Source organism: Chrysoperla carnea, chromosome 2 (genome assembly GCF_905475395.1).
Source record: "Chrysoperla carnea chromosome 2, inChrCarn1.1, whole genome shotgun sequence".
NCBI lineage: Eukaryota > Metazoa > Arthropoda > Insecta > Neuroptera > Chrysopidae > Chrysoperla > Chrysoperla carnea.
The window spans coordinates 75,145,628-75,170,650 of record NC_058338.1 but is presented as its reverse complement, the minus strand read 5'-3'; the positions used below and the strand labels follow the sequence as shown (position 1 = coordinate 75,170,650).

General features: G+C 26.8%; 1 protein-coding gene across 2 annotated transcripts in view; it reads right to left on the bottom strand.

Moving 5' to 3' along the window:
- LOC123292186 (ecdysone-induced protein 74EF) overlaps window positions 1-25,023 on the bottom strand; it is a 241,967-nt gene that overhangs the window by 6,117 nt on the left and 210,827 nt on the right. For both annotated transcript variants that reach the window (XM_044872748.1, XM_044872749.1), the window contains one exon: window positions 20,180-20,545. In XM_044872748.1, coding sequence (XP_044728683.1) covers window positions 20,180-20,545 — 366 coding nt within the window. The remainder of the gene's footprint in view (window positions 1-20,179; window positions 20,546-25,023) is intronic.

The following is a 25,023-nucleotide window of genomic DNA, read 5'->3' as shown; positions in this document are numbered from 1 at the left end:
ATTGATTTAATGGGTTTAAACACAAAGTACAAAATTTTGAATTTTGTCAAAATAAAATATATTTTTGTATTTTTTATCAGTTTTAAGTAAAAAAGTACTCTTGTAATTTTTTTCTCTAGGCGCTTAGTTTTCGAAATAAAAATTCTAGGTATATAATTTTTTAGTTTATTTATGATTGGCTTACGACATTAGTGTTTTTATCAATAATATTTAGATATTATTTTCTTAATTTTCCACCAATAATCACATTTATATCACAATGATCTGGTGAAATGCATTCTAGTAAGTGGAAGCTCGATTCTGTTACTTTAAACTTGTTTCGAACTTCGTTGCAATAGACATTTAGGTTAGATATAGAGGTTCTGTGACGTTTTCCCACCACATTTTTTTATAAATTTTTTATTGCAATTTTATTTTAGTTCATGATGTTGTATGATGGCTGTATATAAGCTTATGTTATTCGAAACAGAGAAATAAATATATAAGTGAGACCTTGGATAGGACGTCCACCTTAGTTCTTCCGCTGAGTAGCAAGAGATTCTCTCCCCCTTTTTTTTCGCTTGGTGCAAAAAAAAAGTAAAACATATACACATTAAACACACACACACACATGCATGCTGCTGTTGCACATATTGGCAAGTTTTATTACCAACGCGACTAAAACAAGAAATCGGATTTACTATACAATCTACATACTGACATATATATTAAATTAAATAGAACAATCTCTTTTCCGTTTTGCTGCTCCGTTAAGAATTCGAAATTTTAATTGAACCTAATAGTATAGTAAAAGATGTTTCAAAAATCGGCTAATAAAGGAAAATGAAAGAAACCGCTCGCATTTTGCTAAAACCTCATGGAATGTATTTGTTATTTGTCAAATATCATTAGGAAGGTATGAGTTAGTAGTGCAAATGTTTCTATTTGTTAATAAACAATAAATTTTTCATTCTCGGAAACGATCAATGTTAAAGTTCACTTAAAAAATTAGAAAATAGGTAACTTGTATGGCGTAAATGTAAACTGTTTGTCCAAAAATCAAAAATTATTATACATGTATAACGTATACGTAATTCAAGTTGCTTATTTATTAATTTTGTAAGTCAACTTTAACATTAATCGTTTCATTGATTAACAATTTATTGCACCACTAACTCATGCCGTATTAATGATATTTGACACCCAAGAAACACATTCCATGAGGTTTTAGCAAGACCCGGTTCCATGAGGTTTTAACAAGAAGCGGTTTCCTTCATTTTTCATTTTTTGTAACTAATATTCTTTCAAAGCTTTCTGCGCCAAATATTTCAGAAATTGTTTGCTATAAAGTTGAAAATTTATTTGAAAATTGAGCTAACGATCTATCTCTTTTATATATATTTCAAATGTTTCAAGAAAAGGTAAGGCAAAAATTTCGCTAGACCTTAAAAAGCAGAGTCCACAGTTAAAAAAATAAAATTTTAAGTAATTCAGTGGATCAATTCATTAATAAAAAACCATTTGATACGATATTTAGAAATGAGAGAAACTCGACTTTAGAGATTTGTTTACAGACTTTATTACGATGGTGAAAATTAACCAAATACAAGTATTTTGACAATAAAGAACCCAAAAAGACAAATTTGACGCTTTTAATATTGTCTAACGGAAAATATTACCTTTTCAACCTTCAATTTGAATAGAAAAATTGTGCCAATATGATAAAGAATGTGTATTTACGGTTAAAATCGAAGGTGAAAGAAAAGTTTTGTTTATGTCTTGTATGCAAAACAATTTTATATTTAGAAAATGTATTATTTTTACTTCTGAAACGAATTCCTTGAAAATTTCCGTTTTGTAAATAAACCATGACATTTTTCAACACTTAAGAAATATCATAAAATTAAATTGTCACAAGTAAGTGTACATTTAATTCCTGTATGCAGATTCATGATTCTGTTTCAAGTTTTTCCAAGAATATATGAAAAGTTCAATTAAAAAAATTTTTTTTTTGGCGTTAAATATCCAAAATAATTCTGTAACTATTAAAGTTACATTATTCGATTGTAAAAAGTAAATAATTTTAAAATTACAGCTCCACTTAAATGATTTGAAGAAGGTTTTGTTTTTTTTCGATTTAATGATTTTTTTAGTTAAAATCAACTTTTTGTATCATATATTCGAAATATTTTTCCGTAAAATTAATTAATTCGGTGGAAATTGAAACCAAAAACAAAATTTGATTTCCTGGTAGTTTCCAATAATAATTTTGCTAATTAATTACTCTACAATTAATCATATTTAAAACAAAAATGGACAATCATGACGAATTAAACATAAATACAATACTTTTCAATATAAACATAGCATTTGATTTGCAGTAGCAATAGCATTGCGCTTCAAATACACATACATGCACATTAAACAGACTGACAACTAATATTCGTCGAACAGAAATATGAGACAGACAGACTTTTCTTGCAATAAAATGAATTTGTAAATGTGTATATGTATGTGTTTAGTTAGACAGTTCAACGTCTTGTCGACTTTCCGTGCTGGCTGAAGGTCAGTTTATTCAATTCACTATATATACAAAAGAGACGGAAAACCTGTTGAAAAATTAAGTGTACACTTATTGTATCTAAACTATAATTTATACTGTTGTTTGTAGTTACCCGGTAAAATACGATAAATGAGGAGCTATTATATAGAGACTCGATATGTAATAGATTCTGAAACGTATTATATACATATCATGTAAAGTCAGATTTTATACTTCTTGGGGATATTACACATCGGACTTATATGAATGATATATTAGGTTGTCCGTCTATCAACTCGTCTCTCCTATGTATATTTGTGTGCAATAATATACTCTAGTAGAATAATGCGCCGTTGTTGCGCTCGCTTTTAATATGATCACTCAGTATCAACATTCCCTGAAATTCGTTTCCCCCCACTAATATTTGCACCACCAAAGTGTATGTTTGGCTGCTACCACGACCGCCATTTACTTTTGAGTTGATGCACTAACTGAGTGACTGACTAACTTGGATAAACACTTTTTTTTTGTTTTACTAAAACAACAAACCTATTTCTTCTACACCGTTTTGTTTCATTTCACTGTCGTTTAGCAAATATTACGCTCTCGTCAACTCCCCCTTCTCCCCAACGGCCATCGTATTCTCTTAGTTCCTCCACTGATATCCTACAACCCCCTCGATGTATACTACTATTACTATGCTATTGTCGTCTTTGTTTATATTTTTTTTAGAGATGAAAAAAAAACTTGGCTGTGTAAATTCACTTTCAATTTAAAATATTGGCACATGCGCATTGTAAAAGGTAATTAAATTTTTATGCAAATTATTAATTTCAATGATATATGTAAAATTGTATATTTGTAAACATATCTAGGAAATAGATTTGCATCCACTTTTAACTACTTTATTAAAATAAATTGCAAAATAAGCGTAAAATCTAGATTGGCCATTAAAATACAATACTTATCAAAATTTATCTTATCGACATACTTAATTGAGTTGGAAAATTATGTCTTAAAATAGTTTTTATGGTTTTACACCAAATGGTTCAGTAGAAAACATCCTTTTTCGATTCTAATTTAAACGCTATTTTATTGATATTCAATCTTCGATTTTTGAGGAATTAGTTCCTTTTCTTAAGTTTAAACAAATAAGATTTCAGAAATTTTTCACAAATTATAAATGAAAAGTTCTTGAATGTAGTGTATCTTTTTTTTACGAGCCATCCGGTTTTACAATCAAAACCTACAAACCAGGAAGTAAAAATTGATAAACTTCAATTTTAAATTATTTTTGCCTTCATATTATAATCATAAAGATTATTTTATTAATTCACGTGTAAAAATCTTTTTTATTTAAAAATAATTATCAAAAATAAATAAAACTATCATTCAAAACTTTATTCGAAAAATTAAATGTAGATACTAACGGATTAAAAATAATATTGTATTCTATGTATGTGACTGCTATAAGTTGTGTAAGGTTGCATTGAACAATTTTTGGAAAATTAAATCTGACCTAACTTTGTTTTTAATAAAAATATTAGCTCAGCTCCTTTAACTGATTAGTTCGGTATAAAAATAACGTGCAATTTTTAGAAGTGAGTTATTAAGCAAGAGAGATAAATAAGAGCTTTGCTTTTGTTTTTTGTTGAGAGCGGCTTTTTTAAAGTTATGGGCCCGGTAAATTTGCAATAACTCCGCCATCTTTTAATGAAAAACATATGCTTTTATTCTAATGCTAAAAGAAGATATTCGACTCGTCAACATTGACAATTTGAATCCAATACTCAACAAAGTCTGACAAAGTATTGGACTATGTCTTCAAAAGTCTTTAACTTGTAAATAAATCCAAAAAATTTATCCCAACTTTATACCAATAAATCTTAAGGTTTAATAAGATTTTTATTATCCTTGTATATGGGTATCATGTGTTTATTTATTAATATGACATTTATATTAAAAAATCGATATTAAAGTGATAAAAATTAAAATTTTCACGTTTAATCAACACATGTGCAGTGTTTCAAACATATTGATCAATTTTATATTCTTAATTATAATTAAACTTTTTTTTTTTTTAATTTTTATATAAATAATCAATTAATAAAATTATTTATTGAATGTTGATAATAATTGATTAATTTATTTGATTAATTTATAATATTTTGAATAATTATTATTGATATTTGAATTTAAAATTAAAACCTTGACATTGAGTATTGTTTTTTTGTTATTTCTGGTTTATTTTGTGTTAATTTGGGTGAAAATTTTTAATGAACTTTGATTTGTTCCTTTTACATTTTTTTTGTTTGGAATCAGTGAATGGATATGGTTTAAAATTCGAAATAATTAGACATGTAATTTTTCATAAGTTATTTATTTGGCCTCGGCATAAAAATTATTCAACAATTTCGAACAAATATTCTTAAATATTTTTGCATTTGTCTCGCAGGAATTTCACTAAAATTATTGCAAGATATGTTTTATGAAAAATCACAAAGTTTGTAAAAAATGACATTGAAAAATCACATTGTAAAGTTCTTTCTATGAAGTTTTACGGACAAGGTTTGACAGACTTCTAAACGTTGAAAAAATTAACGCAATGCTTCAGTTGTCTCTCCATTTCGTACATTTGTTTGTGAAAACTAAGGAAAATCTTAAGTTGTTTTGGCAAGCCTGATTTGAATTATGGTGAACATGGTAAAAAGCTTATGATAGAAAATACAACTTTATTATTATTCAAACGCACCAGAAGTTTTCCCGGAGCCTCCACCAAAATTTCGATGATTTTATCAAGAAATAAAATGATTTCATAATTAGTAAATGAATTGCATAAAAATATTTTGTTGATTTTATGAATATTAATTTTTTGGGTCAAGATCACTCTACACGCATGACGTAAAATTCATCTGGACTGGAAACTCACAGATTATAGATTTCATATATATTTAAACGCCTAAATAAACGCATCCTCATTTTATTTTACTTCAAAATTGCACTTTATCACTTTTTGTATGTAAATATATACATATTTATTTTGCTGTAGAATTGATGCCAAGGTCTTTTTGTGTGTTACCATAATAAAAACAGAAATATGAAATGCATAATCATATTTGTTTTTTTTTTACATGTGGGTGCGAAAAAAAATTATGACTAGACTACATTAAAAAATTTCACATCTTAATTTGTAATTCCAAAACTTATTTATTTAAATATTCAAATTTTTATATGATTTTATAATTCATATTTTTAATGGAAATTGTTTTTTTTTGTTGTTGTTGTTTTTCATAGCCTTACATAATTTATTATTAAGTCGAACGTTTTACTTCAACATTGTGAAATTTAATTTTTATACCATGTATATGAAATATATCAAGGTATACTTAGTTTAGTCCCAAGTTTGTAACGCTTAAAAATATTGATACTGTGAACAAAATTTTGGTATAGGTGTTTATAAAATCACCTAATTATTCCATTTCCGGCTGCCTGTCTGTCTGTCCGTCTGTCATCACGATTACGCAAAAACGAAAAGAGATATCAAGCTGAAATTAGAACTACTCGTTAACTACTCGTTAACAAAATATATTTACATCCATTTGAGGATTTTGTAAACAAAAAAGAATTTTAAATCATCTGTATCATATCAGAATATTTTATATATTGTCATTGTTTGAGAATGTGAGAATATAAAATAAATTAAAAATTAATATGATTTTATGCATCCGCAAGTATGATTTTAGTGAAACCTTGACAATGAAATGATCTTATTAAAAAATTATTTTCATAAAAAAATTCAATATTATTAGAGTATTTCAAGATTACTCTTGAGCAGTTGATGCCTGTGTAGGAGTATTGAAAAAATACAAATTACATCATCGATATATTCATATGTTTAAATATTTCGTGCTTACATGTCGGTAAACTAGATTCTATTATTTATTGCTTTATGTAGAATAAATAAAAATAAAAGTTAATTCCATTCAAAAGTTAAATTAATTGAAAATTATACATTTTGACCTCTTTAATTTAAGACTAGTGATGTGCCGGAAATCTATATTCGCGGATAATTGCCATAAAGAAGAAATCCGTATTTCTTTTTCCATGATTTTTTCCATGATAGTAAATTAAGTTCTAAACTAAAGTCACACAAACTTTACAATAGTTAGTCCTGCTTAGAGAAAAGATAAAGTCTGCTTACAGAAAAGAAAATCCTAATTTTTTATTTCATTCCTTTTTGATCTACTTTAAAGACGCATAAAATGAAATCTGAAGCTATAAATCAAAGATTCGTATGTATGGATCTGCGGATCTTGATTCCGATGATCTGTATCCGTATCTTCGGATCTATATTTATGTTGATCTGACACATTACTACACCAGACATATATAAACTAATTTAATCAAAACTTTATAAAAGTCTTTAAACTTAAGGACGTTAACGCGTCATCGATATGATATTAGTAAACGAATAAAAATAATTAGGATACAAAAACCTAAATGATTTTGAATGTCTTAAGAAAGAATAATGTACTGTTATCGAATTAACATCGCTGAGTTTTAACTTTAAAATGTGAAAAAGCAAGGTTATATACATGAGACTGAACGAACAACAAAAATCGATATTTTTCAAAATTAATTTCGAAAACTATACTTTGAAAGTTTACAGATTATTAATTATATTATCTAAATTTCCATAATATCACAAAAATTTTTCAATCTTCTACTCATTTAAAATTTACAAATCCTATTCTCTATAATGGCACATGAACGTCCTTAAATTTAAATAAATGAACTCTTGAAATATTCATTAGAACAAAAATCAAAAATTTTAAGACGCGATGATTTGTATTATACTTATATGATATGAATTTTTTCTTGCTTGATTTGACCTTCAAGTTAAATAATTAAATATTGATTTATTGTAAAATATATTGAGATTGGTCAGTCTCAATAATAATAAAAAAATATTATTCTTATTAGATTATTATAATTAATTGTCTGTGTCTGGTGTCTCGATTTAGAAAGAAAAAAGATGTGTTTATTTTTTTTTAACTTATAAAGTTTTGGAATTCATTTTTTTCCTTTTACAATTCAATTATACCAAATGAGTGTTTAAAAAAGGAAATCTTCCCTTATTCACCCAATATTCGTGTTTTACTCAACATGAAAGAGTATGGTTTTTAAATTATTAAATCAATTATTTATTTTGGCACATATTTGTTAAACGGTTTCAGGTCTATTCATTTTTTATTATAATATGTGCCAACCTAAACCAATTCGTTTATAGAACAAATAATCTAAAGTAGAGTCTCGATGTGTCGAACACTCGATTATCCGAACCGTTCAGTAATTCGAACACTTTTTACAGACTTTATACTTTTTTTAAGGTTTAATAAAATATATGAATCGTACTGTATATGATTAATAACATTATAATAGATTATGTGACGTAAATATGTTAATACTAAACGATGACTATATTGGATGAAATATTTATAATCGTTAGGCTAGGTCTGGACAATACTCATTAAGTAAACACATTTTTATAATATGGAAAAAAAATGTTTTTCAAGTGTGCAACTAAACTTGTATGTTAATGGTTCCATATGCAATACCATAAGTAATGAGCTCCTTCATTTCAAACTATGTTCACTTTTTTGAAATAATTTTATATAAATATATAAGTAGTAATATCTTGTATTTTTATACGGTACGGAATCCTAAAGAAAATTATCATTTTATTCTAGATGATAAATTAGTTTACAATTTAGACAAAGCCTTCATTTTTATATGTTTTTTTCATATTTAATTTGCATTATATTTTTCATTGTTTATCTAAGATTAATGTTTATATACGTATTACCACATTTTGCTACTGATCAATTTATAAAAAAAAAACAAGTGATAACAAACAATTGACTGAGTTAATTGATGAAATACCATGTATATACTGTGTTGATTACACTGTCACATTACACATACATACATGTCACACATATATAACTGATATATACCTAGCAATAACATACATAACATACAATTTGCGCTATCACGGGTAAATAGTGATGTTTGCGAAAAAATGTTTCAATCAAAAGTTGTTTATTTTTTTATAAGGAACATTTTTTACATTTAAACTTTTGTTCTATCCCTAACGGTTTACAAGATGGGTCCTGCGGACCCAAGACCCAATTAACCTATGTTGCTCATTTACAAACTTGACCTTACTTTTTACTTCCTCAGCACGATGAAAAATTTCAGCTTGATGCCTCTTTTCGTGAACACCTATACCAAAATTTTTTTCGTAGCATCAATATTTTTTAGCGTTACAAACTTAGGACTAAACTTAGTATACCTTGCATATTACATATATGCATGGTATAAAAACAGCGTAGTTACTGTTTGTAGAAAAGTTTGAAATCTAATTTTAGCTAAAAGTTAAAATTGATATTGACCTAACCCAATATAATCTTCTTAAAATATTTTAAATCAAAAAAAAAAACAATAATTTTTTATAATAAAAAAAAGTTATTTGCTATGTTGGCGCTCATGGCCATGACATTCAAGAACTTTTAAAATGCATCAATATTTTTTTCGTAAATAATTTTTTTGCATTGATTTATGAATTTTATTTTGCTTTTATTAATTAATTCATGTTGATTAACATTTTTGAGTATTTTTTAAATGATGATCCTTTAGTTGTCTAAATTACAAATCACGTTTGTTTTAAACGTGTATCAAAAAACTTGGCGCGCAAAGTACATCCTTTTCTTTTTTGAAAATAAAGAAAGAAGAAAAATTAATGGTCAAAACTGTCCCTCTTGAAAAAAACAAACAACATTTGTATGTTTTTTCAATCTATAAGGTCATAAAACAATTAACTTACAACTTTTAAATACTCATAACAAAGTAAACAATCTAAATACTGCTTAAAAATGCTGTATTTAAGTGTAAAAAAATATTTAAAATACATTATAATTTTGAGATATTTAAACGCAGTTTTTTGGCGCTCTCTGTTGATGACGTATAAGTACGTGATCTGTCACTTGGTGATAATTCAATATATAATTTACACTTAAAAAAAATGAATATACAACACAGAATTTACACACGTTATTATTAAGTTTTCTAATAAAAAGCCGTAGAATAGTATAATTTAATGAAATACCATATAAAATGTAAATAATTAATATCATACATGTATGTCAACAAATTTGACAAGCCCATACTTTGATGTCACGTCCGTATAATAATTTGAATTTCCGTTTTAGAAATTTTTAAATGCCCTCACTGAATTTGTACTTTTATTAATTAATTTTAAGTAATTAATTACTAAAATAATGGTTTAGTTAAAATGTCCAGTCAATAAAGTTACGGAGGAAAAATATTTGAACCAAATTTAAATTTCATGAATATTCCCTATTACGATTCAATTCTAGCTCTGTGACGATTCTTTTTAAAAGTACAAGTTTTGCTACATAGTATAGTAGAAACGTCACCATGATTTTATGAAGTATTTGCGTAATATGTATATTTGTACAGGTATATTTTGATTAAATTTATACCTGTGCAAATACGAAAAATACTTTAATAACTTTTCAATATTTTGTAATTTTTTGAAATGTTTTTTTTTGTGAAATTAATAGAACCAATTGACACCTAACTAATGGCAATTATTTTGCACTAAAAAAATTTCAATTATAAAGTTCATATTAAATTTTAAATACATATATATTTTTTTTAATTTTATTTTCATGAAAATACTAATTGCCAAAAAATTGTATAATAAAAAGTATATAAACATATATTATTGGATATGATGGTAGGTATCTTGCACAATAAATTTTTACAGCTTAAATATATATTTTTTGCACAAAGTGACACTTACGTCAGTCTGTCAGCCCGAGTCAGAACCATATATAAAAATTTGCTAATAAATAGTACAAACAATTTTTATACGAAAATTTCACATCGATTATATTTAATTTGAACTTGAAATGTTTTTTTTTTTTAAATTTTATTTTTATTATGTTGTAAAGAAATTTTATTTTAAGGTAGGTCCGGGACATTGGACAAGTTAATAAATTTTGTCGTTTGCCAAAGAGTGAGTTAATGTTTTGAGGCGATTCCCGCTGACAATATTCATTTTAAAATTTTTGTTTAGTACAAATTTTGAAACCCATTATTCATAAAACAATTAGGTCATACGTTTTTCAAAACAGAGATCGGTTGACATATAATATGGTACATTCAAACTTCGTAGCCATTTCAAAATAAACTTTATAGATTTTTATTTGTGCCCAGGCGTATTATTTTTCAGTCATTGCTGAATAGCTTGAAATTTGAGCGGCCACTCCCTAGATCATGCTCACAAAATTTTCCTTTACGAAAATTTTTAAAATCCTGGGATTTTTCTTTAATAGGGCTTGAATAACTTTTGATTGCACAACAAGTTGAAAATTTATGGATGTGTATTATTTGACGATTATCAAATAGGAACATTGCTGAACTACCTCTGAAAATTTTTAAGAAGTCATTACTCGGTATATATCCGGTTTATCCCCAAGTAGACACACGACTTTTCCTTCAAAAGTGTCTATAGAATTTTGTAGATATAGACAATTACTTACATCCAAAAACTTTAAACAGATAGGCAATTTTTTTACACAAGTATGTTATAAGTAGCAAGAAAAATTTCTAATAAATATGCAAAAATCTTTGTGCATTATGCATCCAGTCTAGAAAACGGAATCCTGAAACATCGAAAAAAACACATTTTGTTTTGACATAAAATTTATATTAAGGTAGGTTATGGCGCAATATATATTCACTTATTTCAATCAATTTTGATCAATTTATTTACTTTTGAAATTTGATCAAGTATCTAAAAGTGTTTGTATGATTAAAAAAATGCATAGTCAAAATTATTATTTATTTTTTATCTTTAAAAAAATGATAAAAAACGTTTTTGTTTTTCACTGCCATAGAAACAGAAAGTCAGTTTAATTAATTTTTTTTTCATACAAAGTAATGACATCGGGTGTTGAATACGCGTTGACTGCGCTGCTATCATGGACTAGTAACAGTACTGATGATATGCGGTGTGTAGAGGGGAAAGTAATTTTTTTTTTTATTAATACACAGTTTGGTTAGTCCGAACAACGGGGGGACAGGCGAACAGACCACACGTAATATAATTTTACTGTTTTGTGCTCTGATGGCTTGACTATATGCTACTTAATACATACACACACACATACTATGAGACGGACAATGGACATTATGAGTGACATTGGGCGAGGTCAGGATTTGCGCAACATATTTTTTTTTTAAATAACATACACAAATTTTTATGAACATAATAATTTTTACTTACGACGTTTTTTATTTTTTTTGGGTTGTTGAAAACATTTTTGTAACAGCATTTTATTTTAACGATTGTGTTTTTACCTTTAGTTTTGAAATGCAGGAAAATAGAGAGTATATTTTTATAATAACATTTTGAGGTCGGTTAAGAACCCCACAAAGATTTAAAACTTGGTTTTCGGGTAAATTAATTTTAAACGTGATAGCCTGATGAGTTTATACTCCTCCGTGTATAAAGTATAGAAAATAAGTAAAGAATAAATAAAGACTACATCGAAAAATTTAGAATTCTAAATCTAGATCAAATCTAGATGGCATTTTAATATTCTATTTAGATTTCAATTAAATAGTTTTCGTTTCAGACCATGAAATAAAAAATGAATATTTTTTTCTTTATCTTTGAGTCTTAAGACTCAAAAAACAGAGATTTTAAAGCTTTTTTGTCGTAAAGATTTTTGATTACAATAGCCTAGCCCATTTAAACGAGTCTGTAACTTTCTTCTGGAATTTTACATCACTTTTTATCAAAACATTAAGAAAGAAATTTCGTCAAATACTTCAAGGAATATTCATTGAACGCCAGCTGAAATGTTTAGAACAAGCTTGAATCTTATATTTTACACTGAAAGGTCTATCTGTAAAAGTTTGCAAGCATTAAAGCTTTGAAAAGAGAACCCATGAATGGATGGCTTAAACTGAACACAAATTTTCAAATAGACTAAAATGACTACTTCGCAAATTTAAACCATTAATGCGGTGACATAAATTTATCAAAGTTAACAAACCAGTTTCTTTAATGGCATATTTTTTTAAAAAGGAATTTTGGCGCTTAATTGTAGATAAATGGTATGATCTATTATGCACCAAGTGCGACAGATTGTCCACTATACACGAGGGTGGAGCTAAATATTCGTTCTCATCAATAGGGTATTCCACTATTTTTGAAAAAGTACTTCAAAATGTTGATTTTGGTAATAAAAAGCCACCAAAAGTTTATTTCTGAAAAATGCACACGCATTACCTGCGTTTTAGGTCACGTGATATACAGTTTAAAAATTACGATTTTTAATTTTTATATTTTAAAAGAAAAATGTGCTTTTATGACTCGGAATCAGAATATTTATGTATATTTTAACTTTTTTCAAATTTCATGATTTATTTTTGACTAACGATAATATCCTATTTTTCCATGAAATCATAGATCGCTTATTGCCAATAAGAGCGATAAATTTACTCAAATATCCATTTGTATCGACAAGTAAATTAGCTGCACGTAATTTTTATTTGTCGCACGGAAAATATTGCGGAAAGAGAGTATTTACTCTGCATGTGTAAAGAAAAAACATTTTATGCTATATACAAATATTTTTTTATATAATTTTTTAAATAGATGCGCAATTAAAAAAATGTTAAAAAAATAATTTATAACAAAATGCATTTTTAGTATATTTGTACTTCAACCTGTTGTGATAAATTTTTTTTATATTTTTATTTGCAATGATAAAGACATAATATTCAAAATGGTTCTATTTTTTTTTTTTTTATCAGTTGTATATCAGCTTTGGGCCAGATTATATTTTGCGAGACTGGTGCCGTGTATATATTATATGGCATCGGATTACTTCAATTTCAATGTCAACACAATGTCATTGAAATCTAAAATTATAAAATATTTTTTTCGTATAAAATGCAATTTTTAAAGCAAATTTCATGTATTTTGACTAATTTTTTTTTTAAATGTTCATTTTATATGAAATTCAATTTGTGTATGATTTTTATAGACCGAGAGATTTTGAAAACTGAAACTGTACTTTAACGCGGAATCAGAAATTTTATGTGGTTGTTGGTTTCAATTAATGCACGGAGATGATAAATATCTTTCTGTGCAAAACTGAAATCGATTGCAAAAACAATGTTAAAAAAATAACTTTATAATATAAAGTTTCCTCTCTCTCTAACCGGTTATAAACATAAGATATTTTTAGCCCTCTGCAATGTATAACATCTATGATTCCATAAAATCTCGCAATTCCCATTAAAATCCATTATCAAAATCGGACATTAAAAGGGACCAACAAATTTCGTTGTTATAACCGATCGTTATAAGCGATATGTACATTTGTATATTTATGTAAAAGTATGTGTGTGTACACATATCGGTCGGTATTGTTGATTAATTCCCGCGACAAATGGTCGCTATAAGCTATATATAAGTTATTATGTTCCCAAATAAAGTAAATAAGACTCCATATATGTCTTTATGTAGGGATACAGCCAGGACCTTTTTTCATCATTATAACCGGTTCGATCGTTATAACTAATTTTGACTGTAGCTCTATTTTGAGTATGCAATTGCACAAGACTGTATGGCATGGGAAACCATTATTTCTGTAAAAATCGCTCGGTCTATAATATTTAATATTTCTATTGATCGTAAATTAAAAAATTTAATGAAAAAAAATTGATTAAATTAATCATACCATTTTTTTTTTATCAATTGTTTTTAATATAATTTTTTCATTAACAGGATGTCAATAATTTTTTTTTGTTTCCTAAAATAAATGAGGAAAATTTATGCATTACTTGTAAACTTTCCTGAAATCATATTAACTGAGTTTTTGTTCATTTATATTATTTCAAGGACATTGAACAAAAACGAAACAGAAAAAAAAGTTTCCATAGCCATTGTAAAATTTGTTAGGATAGGTTAGTTCGCCACGTGATCCGTATGCAATTATCAATTTATCTTTCAATCTGAATAATTATCTTAGGTAAATATTTTTTTAATTAAGCTTTTTTTTTTGATGAAAAACAAAATACTTGAAGAAAAATTGATTTTATCAATTCGTAATTTTATTTTTTTAATTTAACACTTCACCCTGCGAGGAAAAAAAGTATATATTGGGGTTTATTATTCAAGAAATCGACTGTTAATGTCGGTTTTTAGAAAGGGTAATATTTTTTTTTTAATGAAATGCAACCCAATATCAAACCGCTCATTGACATCGTCATAATCTTCACTTTAAAATAGAACTGCGATAACCGGTTTACTCAAATTTCAACAGGCGTTAAATAAATAAATGGATATCAAGAAACCATAGTAATTTACAACATTACTAATCAAATATGTGCAAGAATGGTCTAGTCATTCCATGAACTACATTTTTAAGATTTAAGCCTGCGCAGGTATGGTTGGGACAGAGCAAGCAACAGAATTTTGTAAAATTTTTTTACAATGTACTTAAACCGTACCAATTGAACTAAATATTCTATTGGGATCTAAATTTTAAAATAGTTCGAATTTCTGTATCTAAAATACATCTAAAGTACAAAAAACCCCGGAAAAATTTAATTAAAATTTTTTTGTATTCTGTTTAATTAAATCATTGAAAAATTTAAACGGTATTACCCCAACAACCTTAAGCGGAACTTAAAAGTGATATAAAATTTAAAAAAAAACATATTTTTTTTATATCTTAACAATAATAAAATTGTTCTTTGTTTAAATTGAAATTAACTACTCATAAATATTATAACATTTGGATATTTTAAACAAAAGAAATTTTTTTAAAAATGCATTATGAATTTTTTTATAAATATTATGAAATAATAGTACTATGGTATTAATCTTCAAAATAAATCACTATTAAAAATGGCTGACTACTTTAAATATGTATTATACCCTTAACGTGATTACCTATGCACATTTACACTAACTTTAAAAAAATGTAAAATATAACTTGATTGTTTAATCTGATTAGCCATCTTATTGTGAATAATTTTTTATTATTTAATTGGAAAAAAAAAGAAAAATTTAATAATGTCATGAAAACAATTTTCATTTTTTATTTCTAATTATTTCTAAAATTTAAAAACAAAGATCATTAGTTGATTTTGTTGATTAGTTATATTTTGTAATGTGGAAACATTACATTTCCTTAGAATAATGAATATTAAAGTAAATATTTTATTCTCCTTGTGTCGATAATTTTCGAATAATAGATCAGATAGACTTCTCGAATAAACAATCGTCTTTCGAATCGATCCATTCGTTTGAAATAACTAATAGATGAAATACAGATAAACAAAAGATTCAGTTGTATAACATTCTTTTCGTTTTCGAGAAAAGCACCCCCCAAAATAACGCAGATAGATCTTTTTTGACAAAAACTATTAATTTAAAATTTTCAAGAACACAATATTAGAAATTATGAATATTTTAAAGCTTATAATTCCCCAAAATTAAGTATAGTACCAATATAATATAATTATTTTGCACTCATAAATTATTAGTCTCTGTAGAAGCAAGAAAAGCAGAATGAAGAGTACTTATTTAGGTACTTAGTAATAAAAGATTTTTATGTCTAGAATACCCAATAAAAAAAAAATATTTCAACCAACGCAAGGAGTTTGTATATAAATTATATGCATAATAAGTATTTATTTATTAAGGAATATAATTATGGCTTAGAGATAAAATTTGATATCTCTGATGTTTTTTTTTTAAATATTTGCTCGGGTGCACTTTACTCGTACAGTGTTGGTGTAGGTTATTATAATTATTATATGCTATTAATGTATTAATTTTTATATTTTGTTAAATAAATAATTTTATGATGTACCTAGTGTTTAATATGTATTTGGATCAGAGGTACAAAGAGAGATGACTCTGTGGATTAATCAAGATAAGTTTGAATAATAAATTAGAAGTTTCGATCCCAATTTAAGCGCCGAATATATAGAAAACTTTTATTTCTTCGATTTTCCGTTTTTCGACGACTTTTTTTTTAATCTACTATAAAAAAGAAAGCAATTAACAGGATACGCAACAAATGACAGGAAGTTTGCGACTTTCGAGAGGGTTGAAAAATGTTGAGAATTAAAGAACTGCCATTTTTTTCGTCACAAAAAACAAAGTCAAAAATGACGAAAATCGACAAATTCAATTTCCATAAATTCGGCATTTGAGTTGAGATTTAAAATTCAAATTTCGTTATAACCAAACATTATTAATTCTCTAAAAAGCATAGACACAATTAATAGAAATTTTGGTATCATGGTCTATTTAGTGTTTTGAGAAAGAATTTAACAGCAATTATTTATTTCATTTCGAGGGAAATTTTTCATAAAACACCGTATAAAAAATTTATAATACAGAGAACATAAAAAAAATTTGAAAATTTATTTTTTTCGAGTGCAATATATATATATTTTTTGGTGGACTTATAATAAAAATTGATAACATAATATTCTGAATATTTGTTTTTGTAATCTTTTATCGCCCAATGTATTATTTTTTTTGGTGTATTTAAAAATAAAATTAAGATTAACCTTCAAATTTTATTTCAATGTTAAAAATGCAATTTTTTTAAAATTTTTCAAAACGTTTTATATTTTTCAAATTGAGATTATTTTTTTCAAAAGTATATCAAATTTTGATTTGTTTTTTTTGCAATAATCATTTACATTATGATTTTTGACATATGAGAAACAATTTTTAAGCTGAAATTTTCATGTGAAAAATTCATTTTATATTCATGAAAAGTATTTGTAAGGATAACATGGGTGTACAAAATATTATTTTTCGTTCGGAGAAAAAAAAAAAAAAATTGAACATAATTTTAAAAATGAATAATCTTAATATTTAAATATCACGAATGCATTTCGAAAAGGGCAATGTATTTGATCTAGACCATGCGATTACCATGAGAAAGACGTATGAAGGGTCGATTGTGGGTGGAGACGAGTGGTTTGACAATTTGTAAAATACCATGACAATATACAAGGTATTATTTTCGTTGGTAGAAAATTTTAACACAGAACGTTAATTACTATTTTGCATGTGACGAGTATTTAAAAGTCTGATGCATTTTAATGATATTAAAAATTATTCAAAATGCAATCGTTCTTAATTTTTTTCTAAAATTATTTTTGTATATATTAAGATTTAGGATTCCGTTTCACAATTGATTTAATTCAAAAACGTTGTTAAATAAATATAATTGCGGTAATTATAAATATTCCACTTTATGTTCCAGCAGTTCAAAATATAAAAATATTCTAAAATAGGAATCTGTATTATGTTGTCTTGTGACATAATTTTTATTTTAAAGATAAATCGATTCGCATGTGTAAATATAGCAAATCATGCTGTTGTCATCTTTATTCAACAATTTTGCAGTTGGTGTAGGTCGCAAAAATAAAAAAATTTGCACAACGTAGTTAATAAAAAAAAATTAGTCACGGTGTTACACAAAAGAAGTTTAAAAATAATAAAAAAAGCCAGACTGTCTAATATATAATTTGTGTATGTAATTATTATATTACTAATGTCAATATACATTACAATGTCAAAATATTATTAGCATTGACGGACAGGCGGATAGACGGACGTAAGTCTGTTTACACATATTGTTATAGCGATGTTGTACTAAATATTTCCCGCAACGGAATAATTTATCATCATTTATATGTGGTGGGTAGACGAGGCAATCGATTTCAGAGTTGGCAAAAGAAAACAACACCTAAACTTCGCTTATCATTTCCGATGCTTCAATCGTAGCAAAATTCAATTTTACATAAATAAGGCATATTTACAATAGATTCGTGGGATTTTGGAACTATGTTCCTTATCGTACGATACTTGTTTGCTGGTTGGGAATTAAAATCAAAAAAACTGATACAGACACCAAAAACCGATATCTAGGTTATCTAGGAAACTAAAACTTTTTCATTCGATTCAGGTTGCCATGAATTTTGAGAAAATACAAAAAATCTTTTTATAACTGTCAATTTGTATTTTTTGTCATAATTTTATCATTTAAAAAAATTGAGTTGTGAAAGTTATCAGAAGTTAAAGAAAACAGAGATAATTTAAAGTAAGTACAATGCAATTTGTATATTATGTCATAATAAATATCCCAATCAAACCAAAAGTAATTATTACTAACTTATTAGATTGACTACTAAATCAGAAGTATGTCTTTTTAAAATTATTACTACAATTATTTCATACAGTAAAAACTAAAAGGAACTATAAAATTAAATTCTTTAAAGAAGAACAAAATCATGAAATATCTCTAAGACGTGTCCATGTGATTCGGTCTTGGAGTATATATATATCAATATACTATCCATGTTTTTTTAAGAAATATATAGATAGATTTCATTGCGAGAGGATTTATCTATTAATGGTTACTTTTAGAATTTTTTCAAGTCTCAAAATAATATTTTGAAAATAAAAGCAATCCGAAAATTGGCAGTGTACATAAAAAATAATTTCTATTATCAAAATAGGTATCATATGATTAGTACATTCTATTTTTCGAAAATTTCTTCATATTTATTAAAATTTCATAATTTGGAAAAAAAATTAGTGCCAATAAGTGTATGTTAATTTTTTTTTTTATATACAAAGAAAAAAAACAAAATAATTGAAAAAAATCTAAATTTAGAGATGACGAACTGCGAACATGTAAAAAAAATAAGATTACTTCTACCGGTGTTGACCTGCCTCAAATATTACTGTATTAAAATTTTTGTTATATGTACGCGCGCGCAGTATGCAACGCAAACATTCTCTAAGCTAATTACAATCAAGTACTTAGAAACAAAATTTATTTTGAAAAAAAATTATGTAAATTTTTTGTTTTATTTTTAAATTGCACAATGTATGTACTTAGTTTGTCCGTTCGTCTGTCTGTCGGAAATATTTACATATCTCGCTCGCGTAGAATATTTACATTACTGTCTACACATTACGTTATTGAATGCTATAAAAAAAATTAAAATTTTTTTCAAGTTCATTTCGGACACTTAAAATTTTATAATTGCGATTATTAAAATCTATTATTAAAGTCATCAATTTTACTTCCATTATTGTAAAAAAAAACAATGACTTAACATTAACAGGTTTTTGGCCTATAATAATTCTTTCTAAAATATTGTATTTCCAATATCTCCTGCTCGTTTTTAAAATATATGAAACAGATTACAAATACAGCTGTAAACGAAACAGAACCGTAAAGCACTAGGCGTATTTTTCTTGACTAATTGCTAAAATGTTTTATTTGACCAATAAGCGTCGATTAAATGATCTTATCTATCATAGCTAACAGAGTTAGATCAATTGATTTTGACAGTTAAATCAGACAATTGATGTTTTTTGAAACTTTTACTAAGTCTGAGTAATATTGAGTAATAAATTTTTGTTTGCATTTTGTTCATTATCCCGGATTTTTAATTCATGTATTACATCAAAAACAAAAAGAGAAATAAAAGTTTGCCACTTACTTTGTTGCCTAACTGATGTATACAAGCCGGCTGGTGGTTGACTGGAATTTGAATGATGTGTTGGTTGCTGTCTTATTTGGTGCGTTTGTTGCGTACCACCCCCACCTCCTGGAGGTTGCTGTGACTGTTGCTGCTGTTGATGATGACTTTGTTGTTGTGAATGGTGATGATAATAAGGTGCTAGGAACTGTTGAGGATGGTGTCCACCAGGTGGATGTCCCGGATATCCTAACGGTGATTGGGGTCCAGCACCATGGTGACCACCAGCCAAACGGATTTTTAATTCATCGGTAGATGAAGTATGTCCACTTGACGAAGAATCCACATCAGATACACCCGAATCAGCAGGACTTGGTGGTAATGAACCTATTTGTCGTTGTTGAGGGGAAAAAAAGTAGCATTCTTCAATTATCAGTTTAATTATAAAATGGTAGAAAAATTAAAAAAAATTGAAAAATTCAAACAAATTTTTAAAAATCTTTTCTTTTCTCTTTAATTAATTTCTAGAAATTTCTATTTTACACAACAACATTATTTCGCTTTAAGACATATCTTTTATTGATGTTAAAAAAATGACCATAGAGCTATAATTTTGAATTTTGATTTAATAACAGGGAAATATAAAATATATTTAATCTATCATGAGCTTTAAATTAAAGGACGTTTCATAAATTACCAATATAATCGATAATTGGCCAAGGAAAACTTATTATTGTGAGTTCGACGATTATTGTTAATGCTGTAAAATAATGATGAAGGAATATCATAACAGTGAGCACACTGTATAAAAATTAAATATGTAATAGTCATGTGATAACACTTAACTAAAGTTTTTCATACAAAAACTGTTCTTTGTTGAGTAAAATTGTCAATATTGATCGATAATCAATATTTATTTTATTGATTCCTTGTTCATAAAAATTGATTAAAATAATAATATTGAAATAATAAGGAAAGTTTTTCTTTTTGTTTCTTATGTATTTGTTTAATCTTAGCCAAAATAATTTGGCTAAAGGTGATTCCCAAAAATAAAATTTAAAAGAACATTTTGTTTTCAATTTTTTTGATAAATGCGTTAGCAGCTCAATGAGATTAAACGAAAAGTAGAAGTAAAATCGATTCCAATTTTCATGATTTTTATAGAGGGTTTTTTATTGAGAGTTAATTTCTAAATAGATTATTTTATAATTTTTTATAAAGTTTGCTAGCGCTACGTTAAACTTTAGATCATAAACGATGAATGTTTAGGTGATAGATTTCAGATTTTTGGAAATAAATTTAAGGTAAATGGAATTCTTAAGTTGTGTAAGAGCTAAAGATTACACAAACGAGAAATAAAAGAAATGTTAAAATTTAAATTATTCTCAAAGGAGTATTTAATTGGTAATTTAACAACTAAAAATAATAAAAAGACGTTATTTTACATCATTTACGCCGGTGAAAATTTTCGTCAATTTTTTATCTTTTAAATTAAACATTTACAAAACATTTCATCAGACTAATTTTAACGAATTTCCGAAGGAAATGGAGAAAGGCGCAAAGTAGAAAGTTTTCAAAAAATTTTTTTGTATTGTTTAATTAGTTTTTAGCAAACATTTACACATATGATTTTCTCTCCAGGCGCTTAGTTTTCGAAATAAACTACATGATATTATTGCAATTATTACTGCTTAAGTACATGGAAATCCTTCGTAAGATTTTAATTCAATAATTATTTTTTATGCTTCAGTTAACAATTATTGACATATCAAAATTTTTTAGATTTTGATCTATACATTGCTTTAATATCCGATCACCCATAAATAGGATAGAATCAATCGTAAAAATTCGTTAAAATTCGATTCATAATAAAAATATTTACATTAAAATAAAAATATTCACCAAATAATATTAACCTGTCTTATTTAGGAATTACTGCTTGAACAAACGACATTAATAATAAGAAGAAAAAATACATCTTCATATTATCATAACAAAAATCGGGTAATACGTCACAGGATACAATAGAGTTAGGAAGATAAAAAAAAAACGTAAAATCCTGTGTATACCCTTCCTTTAAAAAAGATGATCATTATTCAATGAACCACATACGAGGAACCTGTTTCTCAAAAAAAAAGTTACCTACCTAAAAATTATATAAACAGGGAATTCATACATATACTCTTCTTCAATCTGTTATTAATTCCGGTTGGAGATAAAGGCTTATGTCCGGTTCATCTTTTTTTATTTTTTTTTAATGTCCGCAATGACCTATTGACCGCACTGTTCATTTATTATCTTTATTATATGATGGAGGTCATAACTGGCCAATGATATGGGAGAGTATTGTACCTAGTATCACAATTTATTGTTAAAGCCTTTTTTAACACGTTTTTATTAGCTTCGTACGTATTTTAATATGTTAGTATGTAACGGAAACTTTAAACATTATTTTGACCCTCTTCGAAACGTCGGATTAACTCGAAATTTGGCATACTTATCAAAGACCGATGACAATACAATAATTTAATAAGTTTATTTGATTATCCTGATCAGGATTTTCAGGAATAACGATTTCAATATATACATTTATTTGCGCTCCCACCATATTTATACTGAATTTTGATAAATAAATATTAATAAAAAAAACTAAAGCCCACAAAATAAAAAATAGTTTAAGACAACTCAAAAACGAGCTTTTGTAACTAGCTGAACTAAAAGGTAGAAAAAATATTTCTACACGACGTTGTTTTGATTCAAAGTACATGACATTGATATTCAGTCTTTTCAAACGTTACCTTCTCAGAATTTCACAGTGTATTATATTAGGTACACTGAGATTTAAAGGCAGCAATTCTTGTTTTTTGCACTAAACAGTATTAAAATAAATTTACGTGTACAACTCTTATATTAGTTGCTTGCACTTAAGTAAATAAATTTTGTCTTCATACAGTTGATGTCTCATAGTAATACTGTAATAGTATGGTAATTCAAGGTACAAGACTTTACCCAATCAACATATTATACAGTTGGACATATTAATGGATGTTAGCGATTTAGTTAATGGGAATTAATCAGTATTGTGGATGGGTCACTTTATTATCAGGGAGTACAAATAACGGTTGGTTATTTTTTATTTGTTCACAAATTTTATTTATGTTTGTTATATAAGAAAGTTGTCATTTTTATTTGTTATTTCAGGGACTTTTTTTTTGAAAAATATGTGTAATGAGAAACGTTTGTGAGAGAATTTATTATCGTTATTTGAGAAATTTTTTATTTTGGGGAAGAGTTCCTTGTTTGTTTGCAAAACGTTCTTTTATGGCGAAAATTTTATAATAAATTATATTTTAACGGGTATGTCATAGATAAATTCAACAGTCATACAGATGGACCTCGATAACAGATAAAATACAAGTGATATTAATTGACCTTTAATTAACTAAGTGTGCTTATTTTCCTTCCTAATATTAAAAGAGAGCCGTTTTTCAATATCTTCACTTTTTTGAAAGTATACCTCGCAAAATTTTACTAATGGGAGCAAAACAGGAATATGTTTAATTTTCCGCCATATTATAGAAATATATAAGAGGAACTTTTTCGAGGTGCAGGAGTTCTCACAGTGTTGAGGAGGAGGAGACAATATCTCATCTTCTCTGTCACTGCCCAGCCCTTGTCATGAGGAAATGGACTTACTTGAACCAGCCTCTCTTTGACGACCTCTTTGACCTGGAATCCGTCGACGTCAAAGCTCTCCTGCTGTTCCTAAACAGCTCCAAATGGTTGATGGAGTAGTGGCCGGGAATGGGCCAGCACTTTTTCGGAATCTCAACATGGTATAAGTGTGTCCCACCCCAGAACAGCCACTCTAACCTAATCTACCTTTAAGTAATTTTTTCGAGGATAAATTTTATGGTGGAGTAGATCCATAATTTATTAACGGGTAACCGAAAGTAATTCAAAATGTTTCAAAATTAATTAACAGGAATATTGAGAAAAAAAATGGTTAGTTAATTTTTGTTCGATTAATTCGAACTTATCATTGAATTAAATTTATTTTGAACGTAAAGCGTGCAAAAATTTGTATACAATAATATTTTTGTTTGTAAAGATCGTTTCAATTTCATGCCAAACATTCCACAATAAAATATAATTATTTTTGTTATGGAAACAAAATTTGGAAAAGTATATTTTAATTCGGAATACAAACATTAATGATAAAAAAGGGATTAAAAACCGTTTGCATATCTGAATTTCACTATGGTGTCTATCAAAAATTTCTTTTCCCAGAATGTAATAATGTAAACCCTCATTCCTTTTTTGCGAAATAAAACGTTATTTAAATTAATTAATGTCCCTCCAAAATAAAAGTAATAATAATAAAATGGTCAAAATTTATATTAAAGGTCACACACACCGGACAAGAGATAAAAAGACGACCCAATATCGATACGTTCGAAGGTCAGTTAAATTATGCAAAAAAGGGGAGGTGTATTAAAAAATAAAAAACCTTGTACGTTATATGGTTACGATTAATGTGTGATGATGAATCCTTTTCTTGTATATTTGGACAGTGGTCAAATTTACTGTCCAGTTAAGTATTTTCTCACGAATTATTTAAATATGTAAAGGGGTTAAAAAAAATTAAATCAATAACAAAGAGGGTTGAAATGGACATTAAATAATCGTCTTTCTATTTTTTTTAAATAGATAATACAGTTTTAGTGAATAGATAAAAGGTATCTCCTGTTTTTTTTTTTTTGGAGGGTAGTCCAAAATTTGAGATTCACTTGTAAGATAGATAGCTTTCAGAACCGGTCAGTTTAATTTAAAAACGACCGTTCATTCTACGGTAGTGATAGGAT